We start from the raw sequence: 12,620 nt of genomic DNA on the forward strand, positions 1-12,620 counted from the left end.
CTTGGTAATCCCAAGCTCCTCTCTCCCTCCCATAACACTGGGTGCTCACCTTCCCTGCTACTACGTAATCACCGTTCCCCACCCACTCCTTACATCTGGTCATTTACAATGCTCATCCTACTTTTATCCGCAACCATAACCCACACACACACAGGGCTACATACCTCTGCCCACCCAGTGTGTGTATTTAGGATTGCACTACCCCCAGTATGTTTGTGTAGGTGTTCCCTGTGTATATAATATGGCACTGCTCCGTGTGTGTGTGTGTGTGTGTGTGTGTGTGTGTGTGTGTGTGTGTGTGTAATATGGCACTACCCCCAGTGAGTGTGTAGCATTGCCCCCAGCGTGTGTGTGTGTGTGTGTGTGTGTATAGGGTGGGGCACTGCTCCCAGTGTGTGTGTAATATGGCAGTGCCCCCAGAGTGTATGTGTGTGTAGGATGGCACTGCTCCCAGTGTGTGTGTGTGTATGCAATATGGCACTACCCCCAGTGTGTGTGTTTTTAGGATGGCACTGCCCCCAGTGTGTGTGTGTGTGTGTGTGTGTGTGTGTGTGTGTAATATGGCACAGCCCACAGTGTGTGTGTAGGATGGCACTGCCCCCAGTGTGTGTGTGTGTGTGTGTGTGTGTGTGTGTGTGTGTCTGTGTGTGTCTGTGTGTAGTATGGCACTGCCCCCAGTGTGTGTGTGTGTAGTATGGCACTGCCCCTGTGTGTGTGTGTGTGTGTGTGTGTGTGTGTGTGTGTGTGTGTGTGTGTGTGTGTGTGTGGGTGGGATGGCACTTCCCCTGAGTGTGTGTAGGATGGCACTGCCCACTGGGGTGCCCAAACAGTGGAGGTCACTCTGACTTGGGTGCAATGTAAATTAGCAATTTTTACAACTGCACATGCCACCCATACAAAATCCCTCTCTGGTAGCACGCTGCACTTAAATTACCACCTGCCACTGCAGAACACCCCTGAGAGGCAATAGGTACACCCATAAGGTGGAGCTAGATACGCCCCCTAAACAGAGGTCCGTGCTGTGCACGACGCGTTCTGATGCAGACTAAAATCTCCCTGAAACTAGTTTTCACAAGTAGGCAAGTATGAAGTACATTACTTACTTATAGATGTTTCTAATCAGTGTTCCCAAGAAAACAGGTACCAGAACTATGAAAAAAAAGTGTCTCCCTGATCTATAAAGTGGCTGGAACAAAGTACAGTAGTCTGGTGATGTAAGTTCCAGATAGGAGTGTTAAAATATTCCAGTGAGGATGGCAAGATAATCCCCTCTTTTCTGTAAAAATGGTGCACTGTTTCTAATAAAAAAAGGTGTTTATACTATTCTGACTGTTGGGCTGTAACCAGTAAATAAATGGAATTGAGATACTTACAGTATAGGCCGAGACTGGAAATCCTCTTGGTTCATTCTCTCTGACTGACGTATTTTCAAGATTTCCGTATAGCTGAGGTTTTGGAGTCTACTTTTGAACTGGTCCAGAGAACTTGGCTTGTTTGTGAGTGATCTCATGATTTGTTCTTTCACAACTTGCATGACCTATTGGAAAGCACAAACGGAACTGTAAGTAAAAGATTGGTTCACTGCCTCAACACTAGTACAACTAAAGAGGACATCAGAGGCCTTTCACAGTCAATTAAATATGCTTGAAATATGGTAAGAATCTGAAAGTTACAAGGCTGAGCTTCTGTGCAGGCAGAAGGGGAGACAAAGGGGGCAGTAAAGAGCAGAAGTGTGGGGCTTCAGAGCATAAGGTACATCCCTAGTCAGGCCCGGCGCTAGCCGCTCAGCAAGGGATGCAGTGCAGGTAGGCGCCGGGTAGGAGAGGCGCCTTCACTGCTCTGCATAGCTGAAGCGCCGTCCTGTCCCCCCTGCTGCTGCTGCTGCTGCGCCTGCCCTGTCACACTGACAGGCAGCCGCAGCAGCGCCGGCAGCATGACCCCTTCTCCTCTGTCCCCTGTGACAGGGAGAGGAGTGTTTTCGGTCTGACGAAAGGGGGCGGAGCTACACGGACCAAGAGGCGGGGCTACACTGACCAAGGGGGCGGAGCTACACGGACCAGGCTAGCAGACTGTGGAAGATCTGGCCAGCAAGATTGTGGTAAGGGTATGTAAAGAGTGTGAGAGAGAAAGTGTGTGTGTGTGTGTGTGTGTGTGTGTTTGTATTTAAAAAGTGGACGCTGTCTGCCGTAATGTGTAAAAAGGGGGGCGCTGTCCGCCGTAATGTGTAAAAAGGGGAGCACTGTCCGCCGTAATGTGTAAAAAGGGGACTCTGTCCGCCGTAATGTGTAAAAAGGGAGGCACTGTCCGCCGTAATGTGTAAAAAGTGGACGCTGTCCGCCGTAATGTGTAAAAAGGGGGCGCTGTCCGCCGTAATGTGTAAAAAGGGGGCGCTGTCCGCCGTAATGTGTAAAAAGGGGAGCGCTGTCCGCCGTAATGTGTAAAAAGGGGGGCGCTGTCCACCGTAATGTGTAAAAAGGGGAGCGCTGTCCGCCGTAATGTGTAAAAAGGGGAGCGCTGTCCGCCGTAATGTGTAAAAAGGGGGACGCTGTCTGCCGTAATGTGTAAAAAGCGGAATCTGTCGGCCGTAATGTGTAAAAGGGGCTCTACCTGGTGTAGTGGCGCTACTGTGCGGCATAGTTTGAATAATGGAGACTACTATAATATGTAATATGAATTGGTATTATTTTGTAGCCATACCCCTTCCCTGTGAAGCCACGCCCCTATATTTTTTGTGCGCGTCTGCGGCGCGCACTGCCCCTATTTTACATACAGGTGTGGGGGGGGGGGTGTGCCGATTCCCTCTCTTGCACACAGCGGTAAAATGTCTAGTTACGGCACTGTCTGTGTGCAGGGCCGTAACTAGCGCTGCACAGAGTGAGTGTGGGCAGAGAGTTCACATCCATAGGCTTACACGGATCTCCTGCAGCTCAGGGGCCCAAGAGGCCATGGTAACCCCCCCGGCCCTACATGTAAAGTATGGGAGGGCACAAATTTATATTTTGCAGGAGGGCGCCGAACACCCTAGCACCGGCCCTGTCCCTAGTCCCCGACTTCTGCATGCAGTATGGGAGATAAGTTGGTTAGATCTCTACCCAGCCCTAAATACAAGGTAAGAAGGAGGGGGACAGTATATTGTATGCAACAATATCTGTGTATGTGTGTCCCTGTGCATGTGTGAAAGCCTGCAGAGTCACACTGCTATGAGTGTGACTCTGATATGTGTGAGAGACTGCTGTGAGTGTGACTCTGCATGTGTGAGAGACTGCTGTGAGTGTGACTCTGCATGTGTGAGAGACTGCTATTAGTGTGACTCTGCATGTGCATACTTGCCAACTTTTTTTTGTCTCCTCTCCAGGAGAGGCCAATAGATGCTACTGGCCACTTTGAGGGGCTGGGCCAGGTGCTCACATCATTAGGCACCACCCCCATCATGGGAAAATGCAACGAATTGCTGTATTATTTCCCCATCCTGCCTGCTTTCCTAGGAAGCGGGTGTGATGTAGGCATTTGGGACACTCTTCCGGGGGTGCGGGGGACTACCAGAAAAATCGTGAGTCTCCCACAACTTCCAGTGTTTTGGAGCAAATGGTCAATTGTCATTTGCTCCCATACATTACCAGATTTTCATTCCAACCAGACAGATGGTCTGCCAGATAATTGTATAGTATATGCCCAGCTTTACACACAACTACAGGCATTTCTGAGTCATATGTACCTCTGTTGCAACAACACCTGTCGTGGGGCGTAGCTAGGTGGCAATGGAGAGTTTGCATGCAACTAATTTTAATGAGGGAATGTTGAGGGCGTAAAGTCAAAATGGTGGGCAATGGTGAGTTGTGTGTACACAGAGATCCATCTGATTTCAGATGTATTTCTTACACCAGCCCTATGGCTGCTCACATTGACCGTCGGAACTAAGATATCGGGGGCCCAGTACAACTGCGAATAAAGACGCAGTCACTGGCAAGGACATGACAAGGAAATTCTTGCTACATGCCTGGGTTTGATAAGCCACCTCGTTACCTCCCAAAAATGTACACTGACAATCACTTTGATTTCAAATACTCACAGTGATTGCCATCACTAACCTATCGCCACAAATGTGCAGTGCAGGTGTACCGTATGTGCAATCCCCCCAATAAAAATCGCTGAAATCTGCAAACATCTGCATTTGCAACGTGCGTGCAGATGTATAATTTTTAAATCACATACAGTAGATACAATTTCAGTAAAGATAAATTCAATGATAAAGCTTATGTGAGAGATACTCCCAAGCATTTGCTCTATCATTCCACACATAATATCCAGCCTGGTTATCAATGATCCTTCTTTTGTAGGAGGATGAAATCCATCTATTACTATCTTGTTTTGGTGGTGGTACCATTGATAATCATATAGGGCAATTCAGATAATTGGTACTTTGGGCCCTATAGTGCTATGCTACAGACTAGGGCTAGATGCATCATCGCTTGGAAAGTGATAAAGTGGAAGGTGATAAAGTACCAGCCAATCAGCTCCTAACTGCCATCTCACAGGCTGTGTTTGAAAAATGGCAGTTAGGAGCTGATTAGCTGGTACTTTTTCACTCTCCATTTCGTCACTTTCCAAGCGATGATGCATCTACTATCCTTCTTGCGTTTAGAAGTACAGTAGGAGTATTATACTAACACATCATGAGAATAAAGCACATAACGTTCATCTTACAACAGCTGGAACAGAGTTATTATTTCATCTCTACAAAGAAAGTCTGATCAATTCTGTCTAACATTAGTTCTGTTCCTGACAACATCAGTATCTAGGTGATTGAGGGGTCCATGACCAAGGCAGATTTGGTGGAATCCTAAAATGATGGTACAATAAAACTTTTGCATTCATAAGACATTATGAATTTTATGTCTATAATTGACCCATTAATTATTAATGAAGATCAGTGTAAAATTCTCTGTTTTTGCTACATTCAATGTGTAAGGAGGAAGGAGAAAGAGACGTAAGTTGTCAGAAGCTAACAGAGAGGTAGTAGAGGACGGTGTAGTTGATGTGAGGTCACCACTCATGTCAATAAATCAATAGTATGTAATGAAAAGACAGCCCTACCAGAAAGGTTGGTGCTGCTTCAGAAATTCAATCGCAATGTGTTTCAGTTATAAGATCGCAACCAATTTAAGGAATCTTTTAACCAACAGTTTCATCCAAATACAAGAAACCTTTACAATAATTCAAACAAAAGGTTTCCATTACTGTCTTAACTGCACGGGATGTGAAAATTGTCTGTACTGCAAAAACAAATCAAAATGATCAATAAAAATAAAACAAAATACAAATACACATCTCTACACGAAAAGTTTAGTATAGATTAAAGTATTGATCGTGGAACATCAACAAATTAGCAAATAGATTGACATCACAGTGTAGCCAAAGATCTCTGTTTTTTAAAACCACTCCTAATCCTAAAAGACTGAGATTTGTTTATATACATTGCATATTGGAAAAGTGGAAACGAGAAATTACATCACTATGCATAACAGAAGCAAAGTAGTTTTTACAACTTAAAACCTTGGTCCAATGTGGTTAAACATGCTGGGTACGAGAGCCCTGCAGTCGGGGTGCCAACAGTCATAATACCAACCCCAGCATCCCGACTGTTTTAAATGTCAACAGGGGTGCAGGAGGCAGCTCAGCCTAATCGTTCCCTTCCACTAAACCTCCCGGCAGTCTAAACCTAACCGTCGGTACCCGCAGTCTAACCCTAACCTCCCGTGCCCGTAGCCTAAACCTAACCTCCCTGGAATACTTACATTCAGGATCCCGCCTGTTGAGGTGCCGACATTGGTATTCTGACAGGTGTCGGGATTCCAGCACTCGCTGGTTAAACATAGACTCTGACCTGGAGTCCTCCTTAGCACAATATAGCAGCCAAATACTGTACATCACCAGAACAAGTAAAATCATTACATAGCAAACTATTCATCTGTATATTTTGGGTACAACATACTATTCACTATCTAACACATGACCTTCAGAAGATGCATCTACTTTCATTCAATGCAACACTTTCATTTCTCAACATTACAGTTACATAAAAAAGTAATAAGACAACTACCCTGCATCAGTTTACATTTACCTGTTTTTTCCTGTTGTGTTTCAATACATATACAGTATACCAGTGGTTCCCAAACTGTGTGCCTAGGCACCCTGGGGTGCCTCAGGACACTAGCAGGGGTGCCCTGGATTAGTGGTCCAGGACCAATTCAAACTATTTTTGGTCAAAGTAATAGACAAAACCAGTGCTTGTGGCTACCAATTATAAAATCTGAGGATAAACAGAAGCAAATATTGTCCAGCAACACACTAAAGAAACTAAGGATGACACAAACATCATTTCATTATTGTTTTCTAAAATTCTCAAAGAAACTTTTGGCCTAGTGGTGCCGCGAAAAAATTCTGATACTCTATTGCACCATGATTAAAAAAAAGTTTGGGAACCACTGCAGTATACTGTATACACCATACAATGCAATAATGTACCATTTGTAAAGCATTATATTCAGTACATACTATATTGTTATCACTACTGTATATATTATGTCTATTTCTCATGCAGTTATATTATTTGGCACCAGTTTCATGTACCACCATTTTTCTTTATCGTTTATCTTAAGCCGGCTACACATCATAATGATTTGCAGGCGGCCGATCCAATAGGTGACGGTACCCTGCATCGGCAAGTGCATACACACTTGCCGATGCAGGGATGCAACTGTGGAAGCCATGCTGCACTGCTAGCAATCCTACTGGTTGACCCTGCAGCAGGGCCAACCAGAAAACATTGCGAACGACCATGGGAGCGCGCAAATTGGGCAAACACACACTGGTCTATATGTCCTATTTGTCATTTCGATTAGGGGTTACACATTCAGGAGGTTAGTCAGGCACTAGAGAAGACACAGTAGGTATCATAAGCAAGAGGTCAGACTATCTAGACAGCAGAAAAGGCATTGTCATAAACAAGGGCTTGATCCAGGCAGCAGACAAGGCAAGATAGGGGTCACAAGCAAGAGGTCAGTACAGGCAGCAGACAAAGTAGAGTAATGATAATAACCGGAGATCAAGAACACTGGGATGCAGAAACACTAGGGTATTAACACTATGGAGTGTATTCAATGCTCGTTGGATCCTTTCTGACGGAAAGGATACGACAACGTCCTAGAGGATACTGGGGTCCACATTAGTACCAAGGGGTATAGACTGGTCCACTAGGAGCCTTGGGCACTTGAAGAAATCAATAGTGTGCACTGGCTCCTTCCTCTATGCCCCTCCTACCAGACTCAGTTTAGAAAATGTGCCCCGGAGGAGACGGTCACGCTTGGGAAGCTCCTGAAGAGTTTTCTGCATTTATTTTCTGTTTTGTTATTTTCAGGCAGGACTGGTTGGCAACAGACTGACTGCTTCGTGGGACTTAGGGGGTGGGGGGGACAGCCCAACCTCCCTAGGGTTAATGGTACCATTCCCTGCTGACAGGACACTGAGCTCCTGAGGGTCGTATTCGCAAGCCCTACCACGGCGAGCGTACAGACCCGCAGCATGCCGCCACCCCTAACAGAGCCAGGAGAGTGGTGAGTAGGTGGCCGGCGTCCCGGTTAGCAGGTCGCTGGCTGTGATGGCGGCATGAGGGTAGGAGCACAGTGCTGCATGCATGCTGCGCTCCAGGCACACTGTACTGTCCGCTGTGAGGGGTGGCTGGAGACACATCTATTACCCACAAAACTGGCACTATTACAGGGGTTCTGATCCCCTACAGACATGCTTCCACACCTCAGCCAGTATAAAGACCGGGAAGACCGTGCACCATTATGGGGGCGGGGCCTTCACTATGAGCGGATCCAGCAGCTCACCAGCGCCATTTTCCTTCTGCAGCTTTACACAGGCAGCCTGTCAGAGAAGCGCAGCTCCTCCACACGGACTCCAAAGCACCTCAGTGGTACCAGGGGGTCATAGCAAAGGGGGGAGGGGAGCAATAATTTGGTGTACTAAGCCCTATTAAGGGTACTTAGTTTGTGACCCAACTAAGTTTAATCTTTAGCTATAGGGGCGCTGTGTGGCTGGCTTCACTGTACTCTGTGTCTCCCTAGAAGGTGAACTCTCTATGTGGGTTAACTGTGCTTTAACCTTTTCCTTACTGTGTGTGTTTCTTTCACATTTATCATGTCAAAGGAGTGTGTATAATGCACAGCAGAGTGTTTTTCTCAATCAAGGGGATCACTACAGTATACTCAGGATAGTACACATTCTCAAGCTAGTAGAACTGAACCTGTATGGTTCGATTCATTAAAAGGGATGATTTCAAATATTTAAAATAAATGGTCCCAAAATTAAAAGGAGACGCAATATTTAAGGCAGTCCGTAGAAGACCTCATGAATAGGGATTAAGTGGTTATTCCAGTGTCTCAGACCCCTGCTATTTGTGCACAGAACTGTACTCTGGCCCAAATCATGCAGGCTGATACAGACGATGATGTATCAGACCCAGAGGAGGGGGTGGTGGACTTGGTAGGGGGGGATGCAGCTTTAGCACAGGGAATACAGGCCCTGATTGAAGCTATAAGAAATGTATTACACATTCCTGACAAGGTGTCCGAGGAGGAGGAGGAATCCTTTTTTAATGTGAAAAATAAATCCTCTGCTACTTTTCCTGCTTCTAAGGAATTACATTCTCTTTTTGAAGCAACTTGGCTTAATCCTGACAGGAAGTTTCAGATTCCAAAATGGTTACTCACATTCTTCCCGTTCCCTCAAGATGACAGGAAAAAAATTGGAAAACCCACCAATAGTGGACGCTTCAGTTTTCAGGCTCGTTACATAGTTTCACCTGTTCCTGGGGCTGCTTCGTTGAAGACCACTCTCAAAATCTCAAATCTCTGTACACAGCTTTGGACCCACTATAGCTTGTGAATGGATCACTAGGGCCATTGCAAAATAGTCAGGTAATTTAATTGACGGGTTAGATTCCTTATCCAGGGAGGATATTATTTTACTCCTATAGCATATACAGGATTCTGCTAACTTTATGGTGGAGGCCATAAAGGAGATTGGATTGCTCAATGCACGCACCACTGCCATGGCAGTGTCAGCATGCAGGGGCTTGTGGCTACACCAGTGGACTGCGGATGCCAATTCCAGGAAATGCGTGGAAAGCTAATTTTCACAGGTGAAGCCCTTTTTGGAGATGAACTGGATATGTGGATATCCAAGGCTACGGCGGGTAAGTCTACATACCTTCCTTCCGCAGCACCTCTGGTTAGGAAATCCTATACTACACCAACATTGCAGTCCTTTCGGACGGCAAAGTTTAAAGGTAAGGCCAAAGGTTCATCTACTGCCTTCAAAGGCAATAGAAGTAAACCCAGAAAACCTACAAATACAGTCTCACAGGATCAGACCTCCGGTTCTGCTTCCACAAAGCCTTCAGCATTATGGTGGACCACACTGCCTGGTCAACAGACAGGTGGGAGCCCGGTTGCGATATTTCAGTCACGTATGGACCACCTCATGCCTGGATCCATGGGTAAAAGATCTTATCATCCGGGGCTACAGACTGGAGTTTCAAGAAAATCCACCTCACAGATTCTTCAAATCCGGCTTACCAGCTTCACGGGAAGCAAGTATGACCTTGCAAGCAGCAATTCAAACACTGGTACAGACTCAGGTCATTGTTCCAGTTCCATGTCAACTACAAAACAAGGGTTTCTATTCCAACCTGTTTGTGGTACCGAAACCGGATGGTTTGGTGACGCCCATTTTAAATCTCAAGTCACTGAACTCGTATTTACGGGTGTTCAAATTCAAGATGGAGGAGTCTCTGAGAGCGGTGATCTCAGGTCTGAAGAAGGGAGAATTCCTGGTGTCTCTGGATATCAAGGATGCGTACCTTCATATTCGGATTTGACTGCCTCATCAGGCTCATCTAAAGTTTGCATTGCAGGACTGTCATAACCAGTTCCAGGCCCTGCCCTTTGGTAAATACCTTTGGGGCCGTGGAGAGCCCAAAGTGATGGCGGAGATGATGTTTCTCCTCCGCAAACAGAGAGTGAACATAATACCGTACCTGGATGATCTGCTGATAAAAGCACCTTCCAGGTAGAGGTTGTTGCACAGCATTGGCCACTCCACACGACTTCTCCAGGATCACGGGTGGATTGTGAACCTGCCAAAATCTCACCTGGAACCAACACGGAGGTACAGAAAGTATTCCTTCCTCTGGAAAAGGCATTGGTAATTCAGTCAATGGTGCGGAACGTCCTCAGGCCGACCCGGATATCGGTGCATCTGTACATTCGCCTCCTGGGGAAGATAGTAGCCTCTTATGAGGCATTACAGTACGGAAGGTTTCATGCAAGGCCCTTCCAGCTGGATCTGCTGGACAAATGGTCCGGATTGCATCTTGACATGCACCAGAGGATACGTCTGTCGCCAAGAGCCAGTATTTCTCTTCTGTGGTGGCTACAGACTTCTCACCTGACCGAGGGCCGAAGGTTTTGGATTCAAAATTGGATTCTGCTGACCACGGACGCAAGCCTCATAGGTTGGGGAGCAGTCACCCAAGGAGAACACTTCCAAGGAAAATGGTCAAGACAGGAAACCATTCTTCCGATCAACGTTCTGGAACTATGGGCCGTATATAATGCCATTTGCAGGCAGCACATCATCTTCAAGATCGAGCCATCCAAGTTCTGTCGGACAATGTGACGGCGGTGACGTACATAAACTAACAAGGCGGAACGAAGAGCAGAGCAGCAATGTCAGAGGTGACAAGGATTCTCCTCTGGGCAGAGAGACACATTGTGGATCTGTCTGCAATCTTCATTCCGGGAGTGGACAACTGGGAAGCAGACTTCCTCAGCAGACATGATCTCCTCTTCTGGGGCCTTCACCCGTAGGTGTTCGGGTGCTTGACTCATTGGTGGGGGACTCCACAGGTCCACATGATGGCCTCTCATCTCAATAAGAAGCTCCAGCAGTATTGCTCCAGGTCAAGAGACCCACAGGCGGTGGCGGTGGAGGCTCTGGCGACTCCGTGGGTCTATTAGATGGTGTATGTCTTTCCACCACTTCCTCTGATCCCAAGAATTCTCAAAATAATAAAAAGGGAAAGGATTCAAGCAATTCTCAATGCTCCGGATTGGCCAAGAAGGGCTTTGTACGCAGATCTACTGAAAATGCTTCTGGAGGACCCGTAGCCTCTATCTCTTCGGGAGGATCTTCTACAACAGGGGCCGTTCGTCTATCAAGACTTACCGCGGCTACGTTTGACGGCATGGAGGTTGAGATGCTAGCATGGAAAGGTATTCCGGACAGGGTAATTCCCACCTTGATCCAAGCCAGGAAAGGGGTAACGTCAAAACATTACCACCGAATTTGGAGAAAATACGTCTCTTGGTGTGAAAACACAAAATTTCCTGCAGTGGAATTTCAACTGGGTCGTTTTCTGCTTTTTCTGCAGTCTGGTGCAGATGTGGGCCTACGTTTAGGATCCATAAAAGTCCAGATTTCGGCAATGTCCATTTCCTTCCAGAAACAGTTGGCTTCGCTTCCTGAGGTCCAGACCTTCTTGAAAGGTGTTCTGCACATCCAACCGCCCTTTGTGCCTCCCACGGCACCTTGGGATCTTAACGTGGTGTTGAAATTTCTGCAGTCAGATTGGTTTGAACTTTTACAGGAGGTGGATGTCAAGTTTCTTACATGGAAGACCGTCACACTATTGGCCTTGGCTTCGACACGGCGTGTTTCGGAATTGGGAGCCTTGTTTTAAAGGATTCCCTATTTGATTTTTCATGAAGATAGAGCTGAACTCAGAACTCGTCAGCAATTTCTTCCAAAGGTGGTGTCTGTGTTTCACATCAACCAGCTTATTGTGGTTCCGGTGCTTGCTGACACCTCTTCTACTTCAAAGTCCCTGGATGTTGTGAGGGCTTTGAGAATCTATGTCAAACGGATGGCTTGTCACAGAAAATTGGACTCGCTGTTTGTGCTTTATGATCCCAAGAAAATTGGGTGTCCTGCTTCTAAGCAGTCTATTGCTCGCTGGATCACGCTGACTATCCAGCATGCTTACTCTACGGCAGGCTTGCCGGATCCTAAATCTGTTCATGCCCACTGTACTAGGTCGGTGGGTTCTTCCTGGGCGGCTGCCCGGGGTGTCTCGGCTTTACAAATCTGCAGAGCAGGCACTTGGTCTGGTTCGAACACGTTTGCTAAGTTCTACAAGTTCGATACCTTGGCCTCTGAGGACCTTCAGTTTGGTCAGTCAGTTCTGCAAGAACGTCAGAACTCTCCCACCTGGTTTGGGTACTTTGGTACATCCCCATGGTACTAATGTGGACCTCAGTATCCTCTAGGACGTAAGAGAAAATAGGATTTTAATTACCTACCGGTAAATCCTTTTCTCGTAGTCCATAGAGGATACTGGGCGCCCACCCAGTGCTTCGTGTTTCCTGCAGGGTTACTTGGTTAAGTATTGTTGTGGGATCAGCCGTTGCTGTTTGAATCTCACCACTATCCTTTCTGATTCCTTCTCTCAAGATATGTCCGTCTCCTCGGGCACAGTTTCTAGACTGAGTCTGGTA

The 12,620-nt window shown here is 46.6% G+C and overlaps 1 protein-coding gene across 6 annotated transcripts in view; it reads right to left on the reverse strand.

Annotated features, from left to right (window-relative positions):
• ELMO1 (engulfment and cell motility 1) overlaps window positions 1-12,620 on the reverse strand; it is a 910,002-nt gene that overhangs the window by 106,841 nt on the left and 790,541 nt on the right. For all 6 annotated transcript variants that reach the window (XM_063922511.1, XM_063922512.1, XM_063922514.1 and 3 more), the window contains one exon: window positions 1,374-1,537. In XM_063922511.1, the coding sequence (XP_063778581.1) occupies window positions 1,374-1,537 (164 nt within the window). The remainder of the gene's footprint in view (window positions 1-1,373; window positions 1,538-12,620) is intronic.

The sequence above is a fragment of the Pseudophryne corroboree genome, chromosome 5 (genome assembly GCF_028390025.1).
Source record: "Pseudophryne corroboree isolate aPseCor3 chromosome 5, aPseCor3.hap2, whole genome shotgun sequence".
NCBI classification, from domain to species: domain Eukaryota; kingdom Metazoa; phylum Chordata; class Amphibia; order Anura; family Myobatrachidae; genus Pseudophryne; species Pseudophryne corroboree.